This window comes from Oncorhynchus gorbuscha, linkage group LG03 (assembly GCF_021184085.1).
Source record: "Oncorhynchus gorbuscha isolate QuinsamMale2020 ecotype Even-year linkage group LG03, OgorEven_v1.0, whole genome shotgun sequence".
Lineage (NCBI taxonomy): Eukaryota > Metazoa > Chordata > Actinopteri > Salmoniformes > Salmonidae > Oncorhynchus > Oncorhynchus gorbuscha.
In genome coordinates, this window is record NC_060175.1 from 45,324,539 (window position 1) to 45,345,901 (window position 21,363).

General features: G+C 44.1%; 1 protein-coding gene across 1 annotated transcript in view; it reads right to left on the reverse strand.

The window, feature by feature from the left end:
- magi1b (membrane associated guanylate kinase, WW and PDZ domain containing 1b) overlaps positions 1–20,902 on the reverse strand; it is a 216,373-nt gene extending 195,471 nt beyond the window's left edge. Inside the window, 1 exon segment of the mRNA XM_046342648.1 lies at positions 20,065–20,902. Within this exon segment, the coding sequence (XP_046198604.1) occupies positions 20,065–20,362 (298 nt within the window). The 5' untranslated portion in view covers positions 20,363–20,902.
- Between the last annotated feature and the right edge of the window lie 461 nt (positions 20,903–21,363).

Consider the following 21,363-nt stretch of genomic DNA (forward strand, 5'->3'; position numbering starts at 1 on the left):
AAGTGAAATGTCATAATAATAGTAGAGAGGATGATTTATTTCAGCTTTTATTTGTTTCATCACATTCCTAGTGGGTCAGAAGTTTACATACACTCAATTAGTATTTGGTAGCATTGCCTTTAAATTGTTTAACTTGGGTCAAATGTCTCAGGTAACCTTTCACAAGCTTCCCACAATAAGTTGGGTGACAGAGCTGGTGTAACTGAGTCAGGTTCGCAGGCCTCTTTGCTCGCACATGCTTTTTCAGTTCTGCTTAAAAATGTTCTATAGGATTGAGGTCAGGGCTTTGTGATGGCCACTACAATATCTTGACTTTGTTGTACTTAAGCCATTTTGCCACAACTTTGGAAGCATGCTTGGGATCACTGTCCATTTGGAAGACCCATTTGCGACCAAGCTTTAACTTCCTGACTGATGTCTTGAGATGTTGCTTCAATATATCCATATAATTTTCCTCCCTCATAATGCCATCTATTTTGCGAAGTGCACCAGTCCCTCCTGCATCAAAGCACCCCCACAACATGATGCTGCGACCCCCGTGCTTCACGGTTGGGACTGGTGCACACTTCTCCTTCCTGAGCGGTATGACGGCTGCGTGGTCCCATGGTGTTTATACTTGCGTACTATTGTTTGTACAGATGAACGTGGTAATTTCAGGAATTTGGAAATTGCTCCCATGAATGAACCAGTCTTGTGGAGGTCTACAATTTCTTTTCTGAGGTCTTGGATGATTTCTTTTGATTTTCCCATGATGTCAAGCAAAGAGGCACTGAGTTTGAAGGTAGACCTTGAAATACATCCACAGATACACCTCCAAATGACTCCAATTATGTCAATTAGCCTATCAGAAGCTTCTAAAGCCATGACAATTTTCTGGAATTTCCCAAGCTCTTTGAAGACACAGTCAACTTAGTGTATATGTAAACTTCTGGAGTGGTTGAAAAATGAGTTTATGACTCCAATCTAAGTGTATGTAAACAGACTTCAACTGTATTTCTCCATTTACAAAGAGATTTCTCTATCTGGCATTTCTGCATCAATTTGTAGAAGGCGTGTGTATATGCACCTGGGAGTTTAACTAAATCCATTCCAAAGCAAGTTTACATGTACTTGCTGGCAGTTCTACAAACCAGAAACTTCAAAATAAAAGACTTAAAGGGAAGGAGTCAGACGAGGTTGGTTGTGATCATCCATGTAATACCTACTGCTACAAAGGGATGAGAGGAATGCGGCACAAAGAAAGTAAACACAGTTATTCAAAATATGAGTCATGAGGCAAAGGCTTCTTAACCTCCAGTCAGAAGGGCAGGCAGGCAGGAGTGTTTATACCATGCCTTCCCTGATGTCATATGTTTGCCTGGCCAGACATTAAGCAAGCCGTAAGGGAACATCCAGGAGATTTCATTTATCAATCAGTCAGCCAAAGATGCCCAAGACTCAGGGTTTGTCCCTGTTGCTGTGGTAACCAGGGCCACCTGACTTCAAATCACCTCAAACATCATGATTACACACACTACAAGGAGAGGGTGATGAGGGAAGGAGAGAAAGGACAACTTGGACTATCACAGTACTGTATTTAACCAGGGTCTCTACAGCATGCCGAGGCAAAGTAGATACTTTATGCCTTTAATTACAGTTAGGAACTGCTATTGTTTAGCTTGTGATGCTTATAGATAGGGGTGGGGCCGGGAGAGCTGATCCTGGATCATAAATAACTGAGGAAAGACAGTGTTTAAAGGGGGGTGCACATGCAAAGGGTGGGGTCAAAAAAGGAAGAGAAAAACATTGGCTGTGTCACAACAGTTCCTCAACCGCTGGGCCTCACAGTGTAGCTACGCCCACCTGTAAGCTGGCATTCCACCTGAGAGTCCTGCCGTTTCACCTGTTGAAAGGTGTAAGGAAGTTATGCAGCAGTTTTGCTATAACCTGTCGGACTGGCTCTGTTCTACCTGGGAACAGGTGCATCAGTGTCAACACACACACTACACAGAGGTGACAGTTGGAGAATACACTGTTGCTATCGCAAGGAATTCCCACAGCAGAGGCTGGCGCCAGAGCAGCTGCACTTCAACGGGCAGGGCTCTACCCCCTAATAATACTATTACAGTGGAACTGACAGCATTTTAGCAACATTAAATCTTATATACACCCCCAAGAACAATGACACTTTAAAGACACAAATAAATAAAACATATGTCTTGTCCAGAACCGGAGTCTACACAGATCGGTGCACCATAGCCAATCAGAGCTACAGTAGGCCTTTATGCAAAGAAGCTATTTGCCACACAGGCCGGCCATCACAGTAGGCCTTTATGCAAAGAAGCTATTTGTCACACAGGCCGGCCATCACAGTAGGCCTTCATGCAAAGAAGCCATTTGTCACACAGGCCGGCCATCACAGTAGGCCTTCATGCAAAGAAGCCATTTGTCACACAGGCCGGCCATCACAGTAGGCCTTCATGCAAAGAAGCCATTTGTCACACAGGCCGGCCATCACAGTAGGCCTTCATGCAAAGAAGCCATTTGTCACACAGGCCGGCCATCACAGTAGGCCTTCATACAAAGAAGCCATTTGTCACACAGGCCGGCCATCACAGTTTCATGCAAAGAAGCCATTTGTCACACAGGCCGGCCATCACAGTAGGCCTTCATGCAAAGAAGCCATTTGTCACACAGGCCGGCCATCACAGTAGGCCTTCATGCAAAGAAGCCATTTGTCACACAGGCCGGCCATCACAGTAGGCCTTCATGCAAAGAAGCCATTTGTCACACAGGCCGGCCATCATTCACTTTGAACTGGACTGTGTGTTTACAGGAAGTTGCAACAGCGAGACTTTATATGATTAGAATGCATTCGCCAAAAGCCACAAAATAAACATGAATGGATTTCTGCCATTATGTCAATAACATGGGCACCCTCTTACATTTAGGAACTTCACAGTCCTATTGATCAAACAACCATGAACAGGTAGGCTCTCTCTCCCTAAGTCTTGCACATCAACCAGATCAACAACTAATGCGAGCCAAAGTAAGATTAGCTGAAATCTACCGAAGGAACATTAGATAAACCCTCTCAAACTGTTTCAGCTAGTTGCCCATCAAAATTGCACTGATAAACGTTGGGGGACTGTAGCCTCCTCGTCCTTCTGCAACTTGCCTGCAAACAAGTACCCAAGGTAACCGGCTAAATTTGGCTAACTAGCTACTTCCAGACAGAAATTAGAGAAGACCTCACTCTGGCCATTTTACTCACCCTATCAGAGCTGGTTAGCAAGGCTGTTTACATGTTATCAAGATCGTTTGTGACTAACTATTACTTTCTTTAAAAGAAGATGGTGACGAAGATATGAAGGAAAAAATACTGGAGTTTTGGTGCCGGTATCACAGAACAGCGCAAAATATTATATTACAATAGTGTTAAAAAATGTTGATCTTTTTTTTAAAAATCCCGATATACAACTACCGATTTTTTTCCCACATCACTAATGTACTATGCAGTCAGTCTGTCAATCAGTTGGTGCCTTCTCATGTGTCTGTTTGTTTTCAGTGAGAAGGCACTGCTTTGACCTGTTCCCCTCGATAGCCTACAGCCACAAGGTGCTGCTTTAATATTACAGGAGTTGGGACTCATTTTCCATAACCAACCCTCACCCTATTAAAAAGGCATAACCGTCTGAAATGTCAAAGCATTCAAATGTCAACCAACGGAAGAGAGAGAGCAGTGGAGGATGGACAAAAAGGTAGCCAAACAAAGGGTTCAGGAAGTGACACACAGGAAATGGAGCTCACCCCTGAAAGGGCCTGAGAGACAGAGAGGAGACAATAACGAGAGGAAGAAGAAGGGAAGTGAGGGTCCGTTAAGAGCAGTGAGAGAGACGTTCCTTGTCTTCCTCATTTACATTATTCAGCTGTTTTTAACAGATGACACATTTCCTTAAAAGAAGAGGGGTTTACAGGTTCACCGTAGCTTGCCGAACTACAGTGTAACTTCGAACACACTCCAAGAGGAGATCTGAGAACTCTATGTATGGTATGTGAGTGGTATGTGAGTAATGGAGCATGAGCATGACATGCCTCCATCAAACCAGCCCAGAATACTGTATGTCCTCCTTGACCATTACTGAAGAGTCCGTGTGGCAATGAGAGAAACTTTAGACAGGCAAAATGGGGTTAAGGCAGGGCAAACCCGCTCCACTCGTCTCTCCTTATCAGACCATTCACATCAGAAAGAATTATAATCAAATCCTGTGAAAAAAAGCAGACAGACTGCCAGTACCAGTACTGCTATAAGAGGCCGGGAGGGAAATTAGATTTCTTCCTTAATTGATGAGATTTTAAAGAAGCCCAGTTTCAGCCTGAGGACAGAGAGTACCGTCCGTCCGTCTGGATTCACTTAGTCTTCCCTCTTATTACCAATAACTATTTACCATCAGAGAGCCTATTCTCCATATAGTATTACACAGATTGGGGCAATACATCACAGGTATAGGAGCTGTCACCTCTTGGGTAAGTGTATTGAGTGGGGACATCATTTGCCTCAGGGCTGGGCAGGGAGAGAGGACAGTATGAAAAGGCTTGAAGATGCTGCATATCACCATTAGATGATGTTCTTGGCTAAGAGATGTTCTTGGCTAAGAGATCCAATTACAGACTCCAACAATGAGATGTATTCTCTGCAGGATGGCGCCGGTAGACATGGTCACCCTGTTCATGGCTCCTAAGCAACTTTGCAGTTTTATCGTTTTGGGGATTATTTCTCAATTTATTAGCTCAGAACCTCCTTTTGCATTCTTATATACAGCCTGAATATTTTGGATTTTAGAGAGGCGGTAACTCACCAGCATTGCAACCAGAAATACACCTTTCCTGACTGGGATCCTTTGTTTGTAACCCCCCAAGGCAATTCCACTTATCCCAGAAACTGGAGAAGAGAAAATCGGAGTGGACTCCCACGCTCACTTTCTTTAGAACAGGAGCAATGGTGGCCATCTTGAAGCATGTGGGGACAACAGACTGGGATAGGGATTGGTTGAATATGTCCGTAAACACACCAGCCAGCTGGTCTGCGCATGCTCTGAGGACGCGGCTAGGGAAGCCGTCTGGGCCGGCAGTCTTGTGAGGGTTAACACGCTTAAATGTTTTACTCACGTTGGCCATGTAGAAGGAGAGCCCACAGGTTTTGGTAGCGGGCTGTGTCAGTGGCACTGTATTGTCCTCAAAGCGAGCAAAGAAGTTGTTTCATTTGTCTGGGAGCAAGACGTCAGTGTCTGCGACGGGGCAGGTTTTCTTTTTGTAATCCGTGATTGACTGTAGATCCTGCTACATATGTCTCGTGTTTGAGCCGTTGAATTGCGACTCTACTTTGTCTCTCTACTAATGCTTTGCTTGTTTGACTGAGGAGGGAATAGCTGCACTGTTAGTATTCGGTCGTGTTTCTGGTCGCCTTGCCATGATTAAAAGCGGTGGTTTGCGCTAACACTGCCATCAATCCACGGTTTCTGGTTAGGGAAGGTTTTAATGGTCACAGAGGGTACGACATCTCCAATGCACTTGCTAATAAACTCGTTCACCAAGTCAGCGTATACATCAATGTTATTGTCTGAGGCTATCCGGAACATATCCCAGTCCACGAGATCGAAGCTATCTTGAAGCGTGGAATCCAATTGGTCAGACCAGCGTTGTATTGACCTGAGCACGGGCATTTCCCATTTTAGTTTCTGTCTATAGGCTGGAAGCAACAAAATGGAGTCACGGACAGAATTTCCGAAAGCAGGGCGGGGGAGCGCTTTGTATGCATCGCAGAAGATTGAGTAGCAATGATCCAGAAAGCTAACAGCTCTGGTCACGCATTTGATATGCTGACAGAATTTAGGAAGTATGGTTCTTAGGTTAGCTTTGTTAAAATCCCCAGCTACAATAAATGCAGCCTCAGGATGTATGGTTTCCAGTTTATATAGAGTCCAGTGAAGTTCTTTCAGGGCCGATGAGGGATCTGCTTTGGGGGAGGGGGGAGATATACACAGCTGTGACTATAATCGAAGAGAATTCTCTTTGAAGATAATGCGGTCAGCATTTGATTGTAAGGAATTCTAGGTCCGTTCAACAAAAGGACTTGAGTTGCTGTATGTTGTTGTGATTACACCATGAAACGTTAATTATAAGGCACACACCCCCAACCCTTCTTCTTACCAGAGAGATGTTTGTTTTTGTCGGTGCGATGCGTGAAAAAACAGGTGGCTGTACCAACTCTGATAACATATCCCGAGTGAGCCATGTTTCCGTGAAACAGAGAATCTCTGATGTCTCTCTGGAAGGCAACTCGTGCCCTAATTTCATCCACCTTGTTATCTAGAGATTGGATATTGGGGAGTAATATGCTCGAAAGCGGTGGATGGTGTGCTCGCCATCTGAGTCTGACCAGTAGGCCACGCTGTCTGCCTCTCCTGTGGCGACCGCGTTGTTTTGGGTCGGCCTCTGGGATAAAATCCAATGTCCAGGGTGGAGGTCCAAACAAAGGATCCGCTTCGGGAAAGACGTATTCCTGGTCGTAATGATGGTAAGTTGACATTGTTTTATATCCAATAGTTCCTCCCGGCTGTATGTAATAACACTTGAGATTTTCTGTGCTAACAATGGAAGAAATAATACATTTTTTTTAAACAAATAACTGCATAATTTTCTAAGGACCTGAAGTGAGGCGACCATCTCTGTCGGCGCCATTCTTGCCATTTGAAGGGGTGTCCACATACTTTTTTGTATGCATGTATATATAGTGTAGTTACAGTGTGGAATTCACAACTAAATGTTTTCCAGTTAGATCTTAAAACTATTAAGTTAACTGTGTAAAATGTGCTAAATGTTCTGCAGTTGCTCATTTGGTTTGCTCATTTAGTAGCTAGTTAGCTATCTAGCTAAGTGTTTAGCTTCCTCCAAAATCAAGCTTCACTTGCCGGTAACAGCAGAGAATCCCCAACTGGATCAAGAGCCTTGCAGTGAGCAAACTGAGTAGCATTTTGTTTTGTTACTTATAACTTCATGAGCTGGGATGTCGTCCTGAAAATAGGTCAAAGACTATAAACATGTTTGTAATGCATTGGTTAGCACTGTCTATGGGATTTTACATGTACTTGTTAGCATTGCCAACCTTCAAATTACAACGGTTCAGTGGGGTTTGAAAATAGAGCCCTGTGTGTTCAGTGCCGATATTACCAAACAACCCGGAATGGCACAAGGTCGGTATGAAGGTAAGACAATCTGGACACCGCCCAAGCCTAACGTTAGCTAGCATATGCTACCGCACCTGGAGACTTCGACATTGCTGCACACAGACACATACAGATGGTGTCCAAGAGTTCATCCGACTCTGGTTAAGAAAATCTTAATTGCCAGAATCTCGCAGTATCCCTTTAAGACGAACAAGTCAATGCTGTGGATAATCAGTTTGCTGTGCAGTATCCCTTTAAGACGAACAAGTCAATGCTGTGGATAATCAGTTTGCTATTCCTTCTCCATCACAATTACTGCTAGCAGACACAGTGTAGGAATAGTCTCATCACTAATCCACACCATGAGGAGAAGCAGAACCAAAACCAAACCTAAGGACAACATTAAAAATAGGCAGGTCCCTGTAAAGAAAACCCTGTGGCTGACAGAGAGCAGAGGCCTGTAGGTGTATCATGGCAACAAAACAACAACAAAATAGCAGATTGGAGGAAATAGCACTAATGTTAGTAACAAACATTGTTGCCATCTAGAGTCACATTTGTTTATTTTGCGAGCTATAAAAACCACACAATTTACATAAAGTATGTTTTTAATAGAACCGTATAGTTTAGTCAAATTGGTGATCTTATTTACCATGTGAAATGTGCTATTGTAGTACAACCCTACATCGCCCAGTACATGAATAAAGCATTCCACTGCAGAGTGATAGAGATCATTGGTGTGTGTGTGTATATCTGAACCCTCAGAGTTTGATGCTGGCTGTGTGGCACTTTTTAAAAGTGATGATGCAATTCCAAAGCGAGCCAAAAGATCACCACTCTGGCCATTAACATTTTGACTAACACAGCAAAGTACAAATCTCCACATTAAAGGGTTCAGAATAGCCTGGCCACAAGCATCTACTTCAAACAGTTCGTTAAATTCAGCTTGTCAGTCTCTCTGCTGGTTAGTCAGGGAGAATCTAAGCATAAATAAAGGCATGGAAATTAACTCCTTGACATAGTCATAACATCATTGTTTCCATAGGGGTGTGTGTAGGGCGAGGTACTGTACTGTGAGGGAGGGGGCGCCTGTTCTATTAGCGAGAACAACAGTCTCCATGTAAGACAACATTTCACCTAATTCAATATGTTTTTTAGGAAACATTCATAGCCAATGTCACCAGCAACTGTGTTAAAAAGGAGATGTGTATGCCTGTGTGTGGGGCATGTTCTGGCTGGCCTGCCCACGCCATGACAGGGAGAAAAATTGTTGAGGGGGACTGTTTTCCTGGCGTGCCTGCCTGAGGGAGAGGAGCGATTGATCGATGGGGACAGAGTGAACAGCACATGTCACATTGGGGACGCCTCCGGCCCTGACCCGTGGCATCTGCGCCACTCCTCCACTCCCATTGGGAGTCGTCACGGAAACAGACGTCCACCATCACAGCCAATCAGATCACAGCACTACAGAACTGCTGCTAACTATCTGGCCATGCTAGGAAGGACAGAAGAACAGAGCTTTCTAAAAAGTCTATGCCGATTGCTGCCGTTGGGAGGACCGTGAACAGTATGAACACACACACACACACACAGAGAGTATTGCGCAAGTGAGCTACAAGGTACGATGTGGATGATGTGAAAGAGCGGACCAGCATGTGTCTACAGGGGTCCAGCAGTGCAACACCCGTGTGTGTCGTCTGAACTAGGAGTCATTATGAAGGTGTTGATAACGTGCCGAGTCTGGTTGTAATCTCTGTGCCCAGCAAGTCTTAGGTGTGGATGAAGGGACCAGGACAGGACATGTTTAAAGGTCTGCTAGAGAGAAACGTACTGCCCTGCACTGTATATGACCATGGCTATGGCATTTGGCACTATATTACCACCACATATTGCCCCACATATTGCTGAGCATATAGATGTAGCCCACCTGTACAGATGATGACATCGGTTGTTAAACACCACCATTTTGGAGCATTAGATAACAGCAGTGTCCAGCTAACAGCCACATGCTTTGTCCATCAAGGAAACCAAATGCTGGTCAATCACAGCAGCTGACATTTCCAGATGAGAGATTTGGAGTAAACTCCTGAAGTACCCCCCACCCCACCCCACACACACACACACACACACACACACACACATACATGTTTCTCTAGGTAATTCATAGTGACTAATGAGGGTCTAAATGAATAACAATTATAATTAATGAATGACATTTGGGTGGTGATTAAATGTCAAATGTGCTCAGAGAGCATGCTAATGCAGGATTTTTACAAACATGAATCATCAAAACATATCCTGAACAGACACCAGAAACACAGATGGTAGATGTAAATCATAGTCCTGTGTAAAACACACACATTTGCACCCAGTCTGGTTCTCGTTATACAAATGTGTTTGTTTCGTCGACCCACCAAGTGTCACTACTGAAAATGGTACTTACTGCAATGCCATGTGACACACACTAATCCACAACTCCCATGAAGGTCCTTATGGTACGGTATATTTTCAAGAGTTAACATGGGGAGAAGGGTTCTGCCAAGTCATCCCAAGTTAGTTCACAGACATCTGAGACCAATCATCAAGTTTGCGGACGACACAACAGTGGTATGCTTGATTACCAACAACGACGAGACGGCCTACAGGGAGGAGGTGAGGGCCCTCGGAGTGTGGTGTCAGGAAAATAACCTCACACTCAACGTCAACAAAACTAAGGAGATGATTGTGGACTTCAGGAAACAGCAGAGGGAACACCCCCCTATCCACATCGATGGAACAGTAGTGGAGAGGGTAGTAAGTTAAGTTCCTCGGCATACACATCACAGACAAACTGAATTGGTCCACCCACACAGACAACATCGTGAAGAAGGCGCAGCAGCGCCTCTTCAACCTCAGGAGGCTGAAGCAGTTTGGCTTGTCACCAAAATCACTCACAAACTTCTACAGATGCACAATCGAGACCATCCTGGCGGGCTGTATCACCGCCTGGTACGGCAACTGCTCCGCCCACACCCGTAAGGCTCTCCAGAGGGTAGTGAGGTCTGCACAACGCAACTACCTGCCCTCCAGGACACCCACACCACCGATGTTACAGGAAGGTCATAAAGATCATCAAGGACAACAACCACCCGAGCCACTGCCTGTTCACCCCGCTATCATCCAGAAGGCGAGGTCAGTACAGGTACATCAAAGCTGGGACCGAGAGACTGAAAAACGGCCATAAAGATCATCAAGGACAACAACCACCCGAGCCACTGCCTGTTCACCCCACTATCATCCAGAAGGCGAGGTCAGTACAGGTGCATCAAAGCTGGGACCGAGAGACTGAAAAACAGCTTCTATCTCAAGGCCATCAGACTGTTAAACAGCCACCACTAACATTGAGTGGCTGCTGCAAACACACTGACTCAACTCCAGCCACTTTAATAATGGGAATTGATGGGAAATGTAAAATCTATCACTAGCCACTTTAAACAATGCTACCTAATATAATGTTTACATACCCTACATTATTAATCTCATATGTATACGTATATACTGTACTCTATATCATCTACTGCATCTTTATGTAATACATGTATCACTAGCCACTTTATTTACATACTCATCTCATATGTATATACTGTACTCGATACCATCTACTGTATCTTGCCTATGCCGTTCTGTACCATCACTCATTCATATATCTTTATGTACATATTCTTTATCCCCAGTAGTTTTGGAATTGTTAGTTAGATTGCTTGTTGGTTATTACTGCATTGTCGGAACTAAAAGCACAAGCATTTTGCTACACTCGCATTAACATCTGCTAACCATGTGTATGTGACAAATACAATTTGATTTGATTTGAACCCCATCATCAAGAGGCTGCACAATTCACACACTCAGATGACAAAGAGAGAGACGATCAAAGATTGAGAGAGAATGGAGGAGCAAAAGAGAAGATGGAGACTGAGCTGATGAAGAAGAATGAGACAGCATGCTAGAGAGGTGGACTGGGGATTCCTCTGGTGTGTGTATGCCATGCCTTGGGCTTCCAGACCCTATAGAAACACACCACCCCAGTGTGTGTGTATGTGTGTGTGTGTATGCCATGGGCTTCCAGACCCTACAGAAACACACCACCCCAGAGTGTGTGTATGTGTGTGTGTGTATGCCATGGGCTTCCAGACCCAACAGAAACACACCACCCCAGTGTGTGTATATGCCATGCCTTGGGCTTCCAGACCCTATAGAAACACACCACCCCAGTGTGTGTGTATGCCATGGGCTTCCAGACCCTACAGAAACACACCACCCCAGAGTGTGTGTATGTGTGTGTGTGTATGCCATGAGCTTCCAGACCCAACAGAAACACACAACACCAGAGTGTGTGTGTAGTCTGCTGGCTATTGTGGAAAACACAACCATGTCTATATAATCCTCTTAATCAGGACTGCCTGTCTTCAAATCCCCAAGAAATGTGTGTGTGTGTGTGTGTGTGTGTGTGTGTGTGTGTGTGTGTGTGTGTGTGTGTGTGTGTGTGATAGAGATGGGTGGGCACCAGCAGAAGCTAATGAGATGTGTAATCGGACCCAGGGCACTGGTCTGGTCTAAGTATAATTAAAAAGGTAAAGAAAAAAGCATCTCCAGAGAACAGAGGATAGACTAAATACAAGTAAAAATAATCAAAGCAAATGAATATTTTAGATTCCAAAGCTATTTTCATATTTTATGACAATAGCAGAGATAAGGCATGTGTGAGTTTATGGGCTCCTGCTTATTAGTATGTCATTTGAACATGGAAGATTCTTGACTTCTATGCCGCCAAGACTATTAACATCTACTTCTGCTCATATAAATTGACTTCCTGGTAGCAGTATGCCCGTTGGAGCAATACTGCGTCTAATTTGCAGAAAACAACGGCAAAACTGACAGAAGGCTTTGGCACATCAGCATGAGTCACAATCTGCCCCGCTCAGCTCCAGGCTGATCAAATCAAAATCAAATGCAATGATGATTAGATTCCTGCATGCGTTGGATGTGAAGAACACAACTTTGTATAACGGTCAACTGAACCTTCTAATGAACACCGTGTGGGATTGTAGAATGACTGTGGAACGCAATGCTCTTCTGATGTCACTGCAATGGGACGGATTTAAATCAAACTTACCATAGCAGTCAAAGGCTTCACAGTAAGCTCATTCCCAAACCCCTCAGCCATTAGACGCCATATACACTGTGGTACGGCACACGACTGTGCCTGAAAAACACCTCCCACATATGGGATTATGCTAATATGACAGCCACATTGACAATGTGGAAATAAGCAGAGGCCTTAGGAGTAGATTTGTCAAATGATCCACTGCTTGGGATGTGTTAAAGAGATGGGAAGTGAAGACTGAGAACTGGGAGAAATATCTAGAAGCTCTAAATCCAAATCTCAGCCACTCAACAAGACGTGTGCGACTTCATCGTCTGACAGGAAATCAAGAGGGGGGGTTGGAGAAATTCAAGAATGTCACCGACTGTATCCTCCTTGAGGACTGACCATGATGATGAAGAGGCTGTTGACAGGAGTTCTGAACATCATGGGCTCACAATTAGAATGGATCTGAAGGGCAAAACACCGTCCATCCAGACAGGCAGGCAGAAAGAGACTGGAGCACAGCGGAAGCAGCTGGAGCACTTCCTTTGTAACTAACACAGATCAATTAAACCCAGAGATTGTGTCTGAACACATTGTGTAGGGGAAGTTGAGCTGCTCAACTGTGTCAGAGAATACAAAAGATGGGGGGGCTGTGGGGGTTCACACAGAGGAAAAGGAAATAAATGCTTCCACATGCAAAGACAGAAGGAGAACAGTAGCAACACTTGGGTAAAAAAAACATAAATAGATATACTAAATGTTTTTGTTTTTTTATACCACTGGTGAAGCCAAGTCAGAATAAAAAAGCCATATTACAACCTGTGTTGTGATAATTGCTTTGTTTGCTCTATAACCTGTTAGTTCATATGCCTTGACACCGTGATATTACAAGCAGAAGGCCGAGACAATAAGACACAGCTGCAGAATATATTCAACCACACCCATGTTTCATCATAAAACCGGAGAGCAACCTCTGTCTGGTGAAGTTCACAAAGCAGATTGCATGTAACAAACATGACCTACAGCATGGTCAAGCAAGTTAATGTTTCCAACATTTTCGGGACCACTAAACAACAATTGAGAACACCGGAGAGTTACCGCAAGTCGCAAAGAAAACAGGAGCTGCCTCCACTATTCCACTATTCCACCTCTGCTTAGTTTAATACAGTGACAACTAAAAGATAACAAAAACAATATAGTCCAATCAACGTAAGCTAAATATGATGTGGCTGTCCATGGTTGTGATTGTCTGTGTCCTAGGCTACCTGGCTAAAATGCTTGCTAGCCTAACTTCCTTTCACGGGCAACATTGAGCCAGCTAGTTAACATTAGCCTTCTACATCTAGCTACATATTAAACTTCCATCCTCTCAGGCCAGGGGCACAATGATTAATTTCTGGTTGGATCAGAATCTCCGTTATAATCTTTGGCCAGAATGGAAAATTAAGTAAAACCACAAGTCCAAATCCCCATCTCCATCCATGGCTACTTTAGGAAAGGGCCAATAGGTGTGCTCTAGCCAACAGCGCACAGATTGAGTTGGCTAGAGTGCGCGGTTGGCTAGAGTGCATGTGTCAATCCCAGAGTGGGCTACACTCGCTATATAAAACGCAATAGTTTTGGTTAGAAAACCATCAGTAGAGTTGTAAATGTGATGAAAACCCATTCCATTTAGATTTTTTAAATCCATTACATAAGATGAATGTGTTTTTATGTGCACTACGTCATCACGCACAGCTTTGTATCTCCAACAAGTCCATTTGATGGAAACATCTCTGGTGGTAAAATGCACACATTGCTTATGCAGTTTTTTTTATATATAAAAAGGGAAGCCATATGACCACTGGCTTCCCATGCATTCAATGCTACGGGCGACAACAATGTTATAATCCTTTTGGCCAGACAGCATCAGAGAGATGGGCTACACATACAGAGAGGCGCTGTTTCGCTCGCTCAGATGCTTTCTCCGGTAAGATATACTTTTGGTCATGTAGTGTGTGGTCACTTGCTTGCCGAACTTCTCAATCCAAAATCATGGCCATTAGTATGGAGTTGGTCCCCCTTTGCTGCTTGAACAGCCTCCACTCTTCTGGGAAGGTTTTCCACTAGATGTTGGAACATTGCTGAGGGGACTTGCATCCATTCAGCCACAAGAGCATTAGTGAGTTCGGGCACTGATGTTGGGTGATTAGGCCTGGCCCGCAGTCGGCGTTCCAATTTATCCCAAAAGTGTTCACTGGGGTCGGGGTCAGGACTCTTTGCAGGCCAGTCAAGTTCTTCCACACCGATCTCGACAAACCATTTCTGAATAGACCTCGCTTTGTGCCTAGTTAAATAAAAACAGGGCACAGGGGCATTGTCATGCTGAAACAGAAAGGGCCTTCCCCAGACTGTTTCCACAAAGTTGGAAGCACAGAATCATCTAGAATGTTATTATATACTGTAGCGTTAAGATTTCCCTTCACTGGAATTAAGGGGCCTAGCCCGAACCATGAAAAACAGCCCCAGACCATTATTCCTCTTCCACCAAATGTTACAGTTGGCACTATGCAGGTAGCTTTCTCCTGGCATTCGCCAAACCCAGATTCATCTGTCAGACTGCCAGATGGTGAAGCGTGATTCATCACTCCAGAGAACGCGTTTCCAATGGCGGCGAGATTTACACCACTCCAGCCGACGCTTGGCATTGAGCATGGTGATCTTATTTTTTCATTTGTATTTTTTTTATTTCACCTTTATTTAACCAGGTAGGCAAATTGAGAACAAGTTCTCATTTACAATTGCGACCTGGCCAAGATAAAGCAAAGCAGTTCGACACATACAAAGACACAGAGTTACACATGGAGTAAAACAAACATACAGTCAATAGAGTATAAACAAGTCTATATACGATGTGAGCAAATGAGGTGAGATAAGGGAGGTAAAGGCAAAAAAAGGCCATGGTGGCAAAGTAATTACAATATAGCATGTGAAACACTGGAATGGTAGATTTGCAGTGGAAGAATGTGCAAAGTATAAAAATAATGGGGTGCAAAGGAGCAAAATAAATAAATAAAATAAATACAGTAGGGAAAGAGGTAGTTGTTTGAGCTAAATTATAGGTGGGCTATGTACAGGTGCAGTAATCTGTGAGCTGCTCTGACAGTTGGTGCTTAAAGCTAGTGAATGAGATAAGCGTTTCCAGTTTCAGAGATTTTTGTAGTTCATTCCAGTCATTGGCAGCAGAGAACTGGAAGGAGAGGCGGCCAAAGAAAGAATTGGTTTTGGGGGTGACCAGAGAGATATACCTGCTGGAGCGTGTGCTACAGGTGTGTGATACTATGGTGACCAGCGAGCTGAGATAAGGGGGGACTTTACCTAGCAGGGTCTTGTAGATGACATGGAGCCATTGGGTTTGGCGACGAGTATGAAGCAAGGGCCAGCCAACGAGAGCGTACAGGTCGCAATGGTGGGTAGTATATGGGGCTTTGGTGACAAAACGGATTGCACTGTGATAGACTGCATCCAATTTGTTGAGTAGGGTATTGGAGGCTATTTTGTAAATGACATCGCCGAAGTCGAGGATTGGTAGGATGGTCAGTTTTACAAGGGTATGTTTGGCAGCATGAGTGAAGGATGCTTTGTTGCGAAATAGGAAGCCAATTCTATATTTAACTTTGGATTGGAGATGTTTGATGTGGGTCTGGAAGGAGAGTTTACAGTCTAACCAGACACCTAGGTATTTGTAGTTGTCCACGTATTCTAAGTCAGAGCCGTCCAGAGTAGTGATGTTGGACAGGCGGGCAGGTGCAGGCAGCGATCGATTGAAGAGCATGCATTTAGTTTTACTTGTATTTAAGAGCAATTGGATGCCACGGAAGGAGAGTTGTATGGCATTGAAGCTTGCCTGGAGGGTTGTTAACACAGTGTACAAAGAAGGGCCAGAAGTATACAGAATGCTGTTGTCTGCGTAGAGGTGGATCAGAGACTCACCAGCAGCAAGAGCGACATCATTGATGTATCCAGAGAAGAGAGTCGGTCCAAGAATTTAACCCTGTGGAACCCCCATAGAGACTGCCAGAGGTCCGGACAGCAGACCCTCCGATTTGACACACTGAACTCTATCAGAGAAGTAGTTGGTGAACCAGACGAGGCAATCATTTGAGAAACCAAGGCTGTCGAGTCTGCCAATGAGGATGTGGTGATTGACAGAGTCGAAAGCCTTGGCCAGATCAATGAATACGGCTGCACAGTAATGTTTCTTATCGATGGCGGTTAAGATATCGTTTAGGACCTTGAGCATGGCTGAGGTGCACCCATGACCAGCTCTGAAACCAGATTGCAGAGAAGGTATGGTGAGATTTGAAATGGTCGGTAATCTGTTTGTTGACTTCGCTTTCGAAGACCTTAGAAAGGCAGGGTAGGATAGATATAGGTCTGTAGCAGTTTGGGTCAAGAGTGTCCCCCCGTTTGAAGAGGGGGATGACCGCAGCTGCTTTCCAATCTTTGGGAATCTCAGACGACACGAAAGAGAGGTTGAACAGGCTAGTAATGGGGGTGGCAACAATTTCGGCAGATAATTTTAGAAAGAAAGGGTCCAGATTGTCTAGCCCGGCTGATTTGTAGGGGTCCAGATTTTGCAGCTCTTTCAGAACATCAGCTGGGGAAGACTTGGGCGAGTTGCTGTTGACAGGGGTAGGAGTAACCAGGTAGAAAGCATGGCCAGCCGTAGAAAAATGCTTATTGAAATTCTCAATTATAGTGGATTTATCAGTGGTGACAGTGTTTCCTTAGGCTTGTGTGCGGCTGCTGGGCCAAGGAAACCCATTTCATGAAGCTCCAGACGAACAGTTATTGTGCTGGCATTGCTTCCAGAGGCAGTTCGGAACTCGGTAGTGAGTGTTGCAACCGATGAGACAATTTTTATGAATTAGCACTCTGCAGTCCCGTTCTGTGAGCTTGTGTGGCCTACCACTTCATGGCTGAGCTGTTGTTGCTCCTAGACGTTTCCACTTTACAATTACAGCACACAGTTGACCTGGGCAGCTCTAGCAGGACAGACATTTGACGAACTGACTTGTTGGAAAGGTGCCATCCTATGACAATGCCACATTGAAAGTCACTAAGCTCTTCAATAAGACCATTCTACTGCCAATGATTGCACACAACCATGCAGTTTTATACACCTGTTGCAGGGGTGTCCACATACTTTTGTATATAGATTGTATTCAGCCTCTTGCGAATAAAGGTAAATTATGACAGAGAATATTATAATTATAGATTTCTTCTTGGTACATTTTTGGGGAAGCCTGGCCTCCCTTGGCATCCATGAATACACACCCACTGAAAAAGAGATTCTCGACCTACCACCCATACTGCCATAAATCTGAGCCACAGGACCAGCTAGCTATAATCGCACCACAATTTTTAAAAGTTTAACTTCTTCCTTGTGGATTTACAACAGAGTTTAAATCTGCTGAGCCTGCAAAGTTTCAGGCTAGCCACACATGTTGGTGAAACTTTAAAAAATTGAATACCACTGTAAATTAACTTGTCTTTGCCTTTCCTTCGGACTGATCCCTGGCTGAATAACTGACTCAGTCAGCCCAGTGTAGTATATTAGGAGGGGATTAACAGCATCACATGGAGTTATGCTGTGCTCTGATGTGATCCAGACACTAAATACCTCCTCACTGACCCCTGACCTTGATGCTGTGTTTCATGCTGCCTGGTCTGATCGGCCCAGCCCCATGGAGCGCCATGCACTGATCCCACAGCAAACACACACGAGGACTTGCTAAATAACACATGGGTCCATTAACTATGGGAGCCTTGAGGTACACTAATCCGCTTCCATGTTAAAGCCTCCGTGTGTGTGTGTGTGTGTGTGTGTGTGTGTGTGTGTGGTGTGGGGGGGGGGTAGAGGAAATTTAGACCAGGGTACTACCCGAATAGATTATTTTTTATCATAATTTCAGACATGATAATAATCTGCAACCAAGTTCCCTCAAAAACAGTTTAGTGTTCAGACTAGATACCCAACAGACTGAGACTAAATGTATTACATAGGAAATGTCAATCAAAAACATGTCTCTCTTTTTATGATATACAGCAGGAGTCCTTTCAACAAAGCAGGGAGTGTGGAAATACATGTCGAAACTACGCACATATTACATAATCCAGTTAATGACTCTGCCAGAGCTACTGTGTCAATACAGCAGCATGGCCATATAATGACATGTGGCACCCGGTGGCAGCTCAGTAAGGTGTGTACTGTAGTCAATCCCCCTACAAAACAACGTACTGTTGGCCGATAAAAAGCCATAGTCGGCACCAAAACATGCTATGCCCAGCCTGTACCCTGAACTTCAGTGAGGATGCAGAAACGCTTTCCACCTGATGGACAATAGTCTAATCAGCACCACCTTTTGCCTTCACAGTCATCAAACTATGAAAATGACAGCCACGGTAGATTCCCTAGTGGTTAGAGCGTTGGGCCAGTAACCGAAAGGTTGCTGGATCGAATCCCAGAGCTGACAAGGTAAAAATCTTTAGATCTGCCCCTGAACAAGGCAGTTAGCCCACTGTTCCTAGGCCATCATTCTAAATAAGAATTTGTACTTCACTGACTTGCCTAGTTAAATAAAGTAGACATTGATTTGTGCTAAATTAGGACATTTAAACTGAACATAGGATACAGATGGCCCTTGTGGCCAAACATATTTTCCTGATTAGGGAGAACATTTCCTAGACAGCATGAATTTTTAAAACCTGAAATGGCATATGGTCATGTGACTGTATTGCCACGGCATCCCCTCCTCCATCCCTCCAAACAGGATCTGGAAATGAGCCTGGTGGAGCACTGGGACTGGAGTGGGAGCTGATTGGCCAGCTTCCTGATATTGTCTCAAGTCATTATGAGCATGGGCAGGATGGCCACCTTCTTCCCATTAGGCTAGACAGAGGGGATTCATCAACCATAACTAGAACCATGCGGCATGGACTGTGTTGAGTTGGGAATTTGTTGTATGAAACTGACAAGAAAGTAGGTAGTCCGCAGGTTGCCCATCCAGTGGCTCCTTATTTGGGCCAATGAAGTAGGAATATGTGCTCAGGGTTTATAAACAAATAGATGTGGAAAAAATATATTTTTCAACCACAAAGAAACGTTTTAAAAATCAGTCCAATCCCAGAGTGGCACAGGCACTACATCATAGCTCTGAGCATTCATACAAGCCTGCCAGACACACTGGGTTTGTGTCACATTGGCTTAGTGTCAAACTACAAGGCCAGGATGAGTCAAGTTGACCATGAACAGTTCACACTGGCCAGAGCTGCTGTTTGTATGCTTTTGTTAATGTTGTCATCTTCCTGCTATGGTATGAGCAGAGGTTGGGATGTAGTCAACTATCAATACGTGCCTTAGGCCTAATGGGTAGGCGACAGCCAAGATATCACCTACAGCCTCGTTATGGTACACTCCAATCATAAGTAATTTAACTGCTGAAATGCAAGGCATGTGGGTGTTGTTTTAAGGGGAAAAGGGCAATTCAACATACATAAATCACTCACAATGTATGAGTATGTACATATCTGACGGAACTAAAACCTTGAATGGGATTCTGAAGTGGGAAATGATTTAGTACATACTTATTACATAACATTTTAGTGCCTTGTCCATTTTCATACATCACTCAGTGTGGACGAATGAGGCGCTCTGGGACGCTCTGCTGCTTCAGTGTCATCTCTTACCTTGTCTGACCGTTCTCAATCTGATGGGACCACTGCAATTCTTTATCACTGTCTGTACATCATACAGGGGCAACCCAGAGACCGAGAGGTTCTCTACTTCCAATATCAACGCCCCCTCTGTTAATGTTCCATTTTTGTAAACCACGATACCATCGTTAACTTGTCCGATGTAGGCGAACTCTCCGTTCTCCGCACCACCGAGCAATTGCACACTTAAGTCACCGCGAGTGTCTTTGAGGACCGCGCACTCGTTAACTTTAGTGGTCCAGTGATTCTTCTTTTGGATCACTTTGGACATGATGAATATCCGACACCAAACAGGTGGTCTCGCCGATTTATAGAAATATAGACAACACAACGCGTCTCAGAATATAATATCCAAATCAGACGCAACAAACTTTCTTTTTCTTTCCGTGAAGCATGAGTGCTGCTGTCAAAATCTGCCCATCATTCACGCAAAAAAAAAAATCAAGCCATTCTTGTCCAATGGACCACTTCTGTAGAAGTCCTGAGCAGCTGGTCCTAATTTGCAGGTATTGTTTTTCTCATCTTCCTTGCCGAGTAATCTCGTTTATATATCTCTTCGGCGTCTGCAAAAGTACCACTAACCTACAGTATCCACTTGTTAAAGTCGTTTCTCAGTTCCTTCTTTATAAAAAACACTTTCAATATTTTCCGTTCAAGGTCCAAGCAATGGAGGTTTTCTTTGAAAACGCGGTGGGTTGGTTGGTGGTACCACACAGACCACGGCTCCTTTAAGCAGGTACAACGTTTTGTTATATTTTATCCCACTCCGCGTGCTGTACGGATCGAGAGGTGCTGCTAGTAAAATGAGCGCATGCGTCTGGTTTCCCTACGGAGTCCAGAGGGATATCCTGCTGCACCTATTACAGGGTCCTAGTGCCGCGAATGTCAAGGACTAACATGCTATTTGAAAACACAGTAAACTAAAGCACGGATAATATTGACTTTGACCAGAACTATTGTTTAAAAATCATATTCTTAGGAGGTTTAATTGCATTTAAATAAATTGATACCAATGAGGAGGGAATAAGCTGCCATATCTAAATCGAAGCATGAAGCAAATGTAATAAATATTATATTTATCATTCAGTCAATCTTTCTTTAGTCTCTACACCTTTAAATCCTTACGCTACACCTCCACTCTGGGCCCGGTTTTTAATTGTATTTTACTGGTTTTCAATGGAATGCAGATCAGATTAAAACTTGCCACTTTGCCAGGTGAAAATATATGTATTATTTTGGGGGGGATTCTAATAGTTTGGGTTCTTTCTGTAG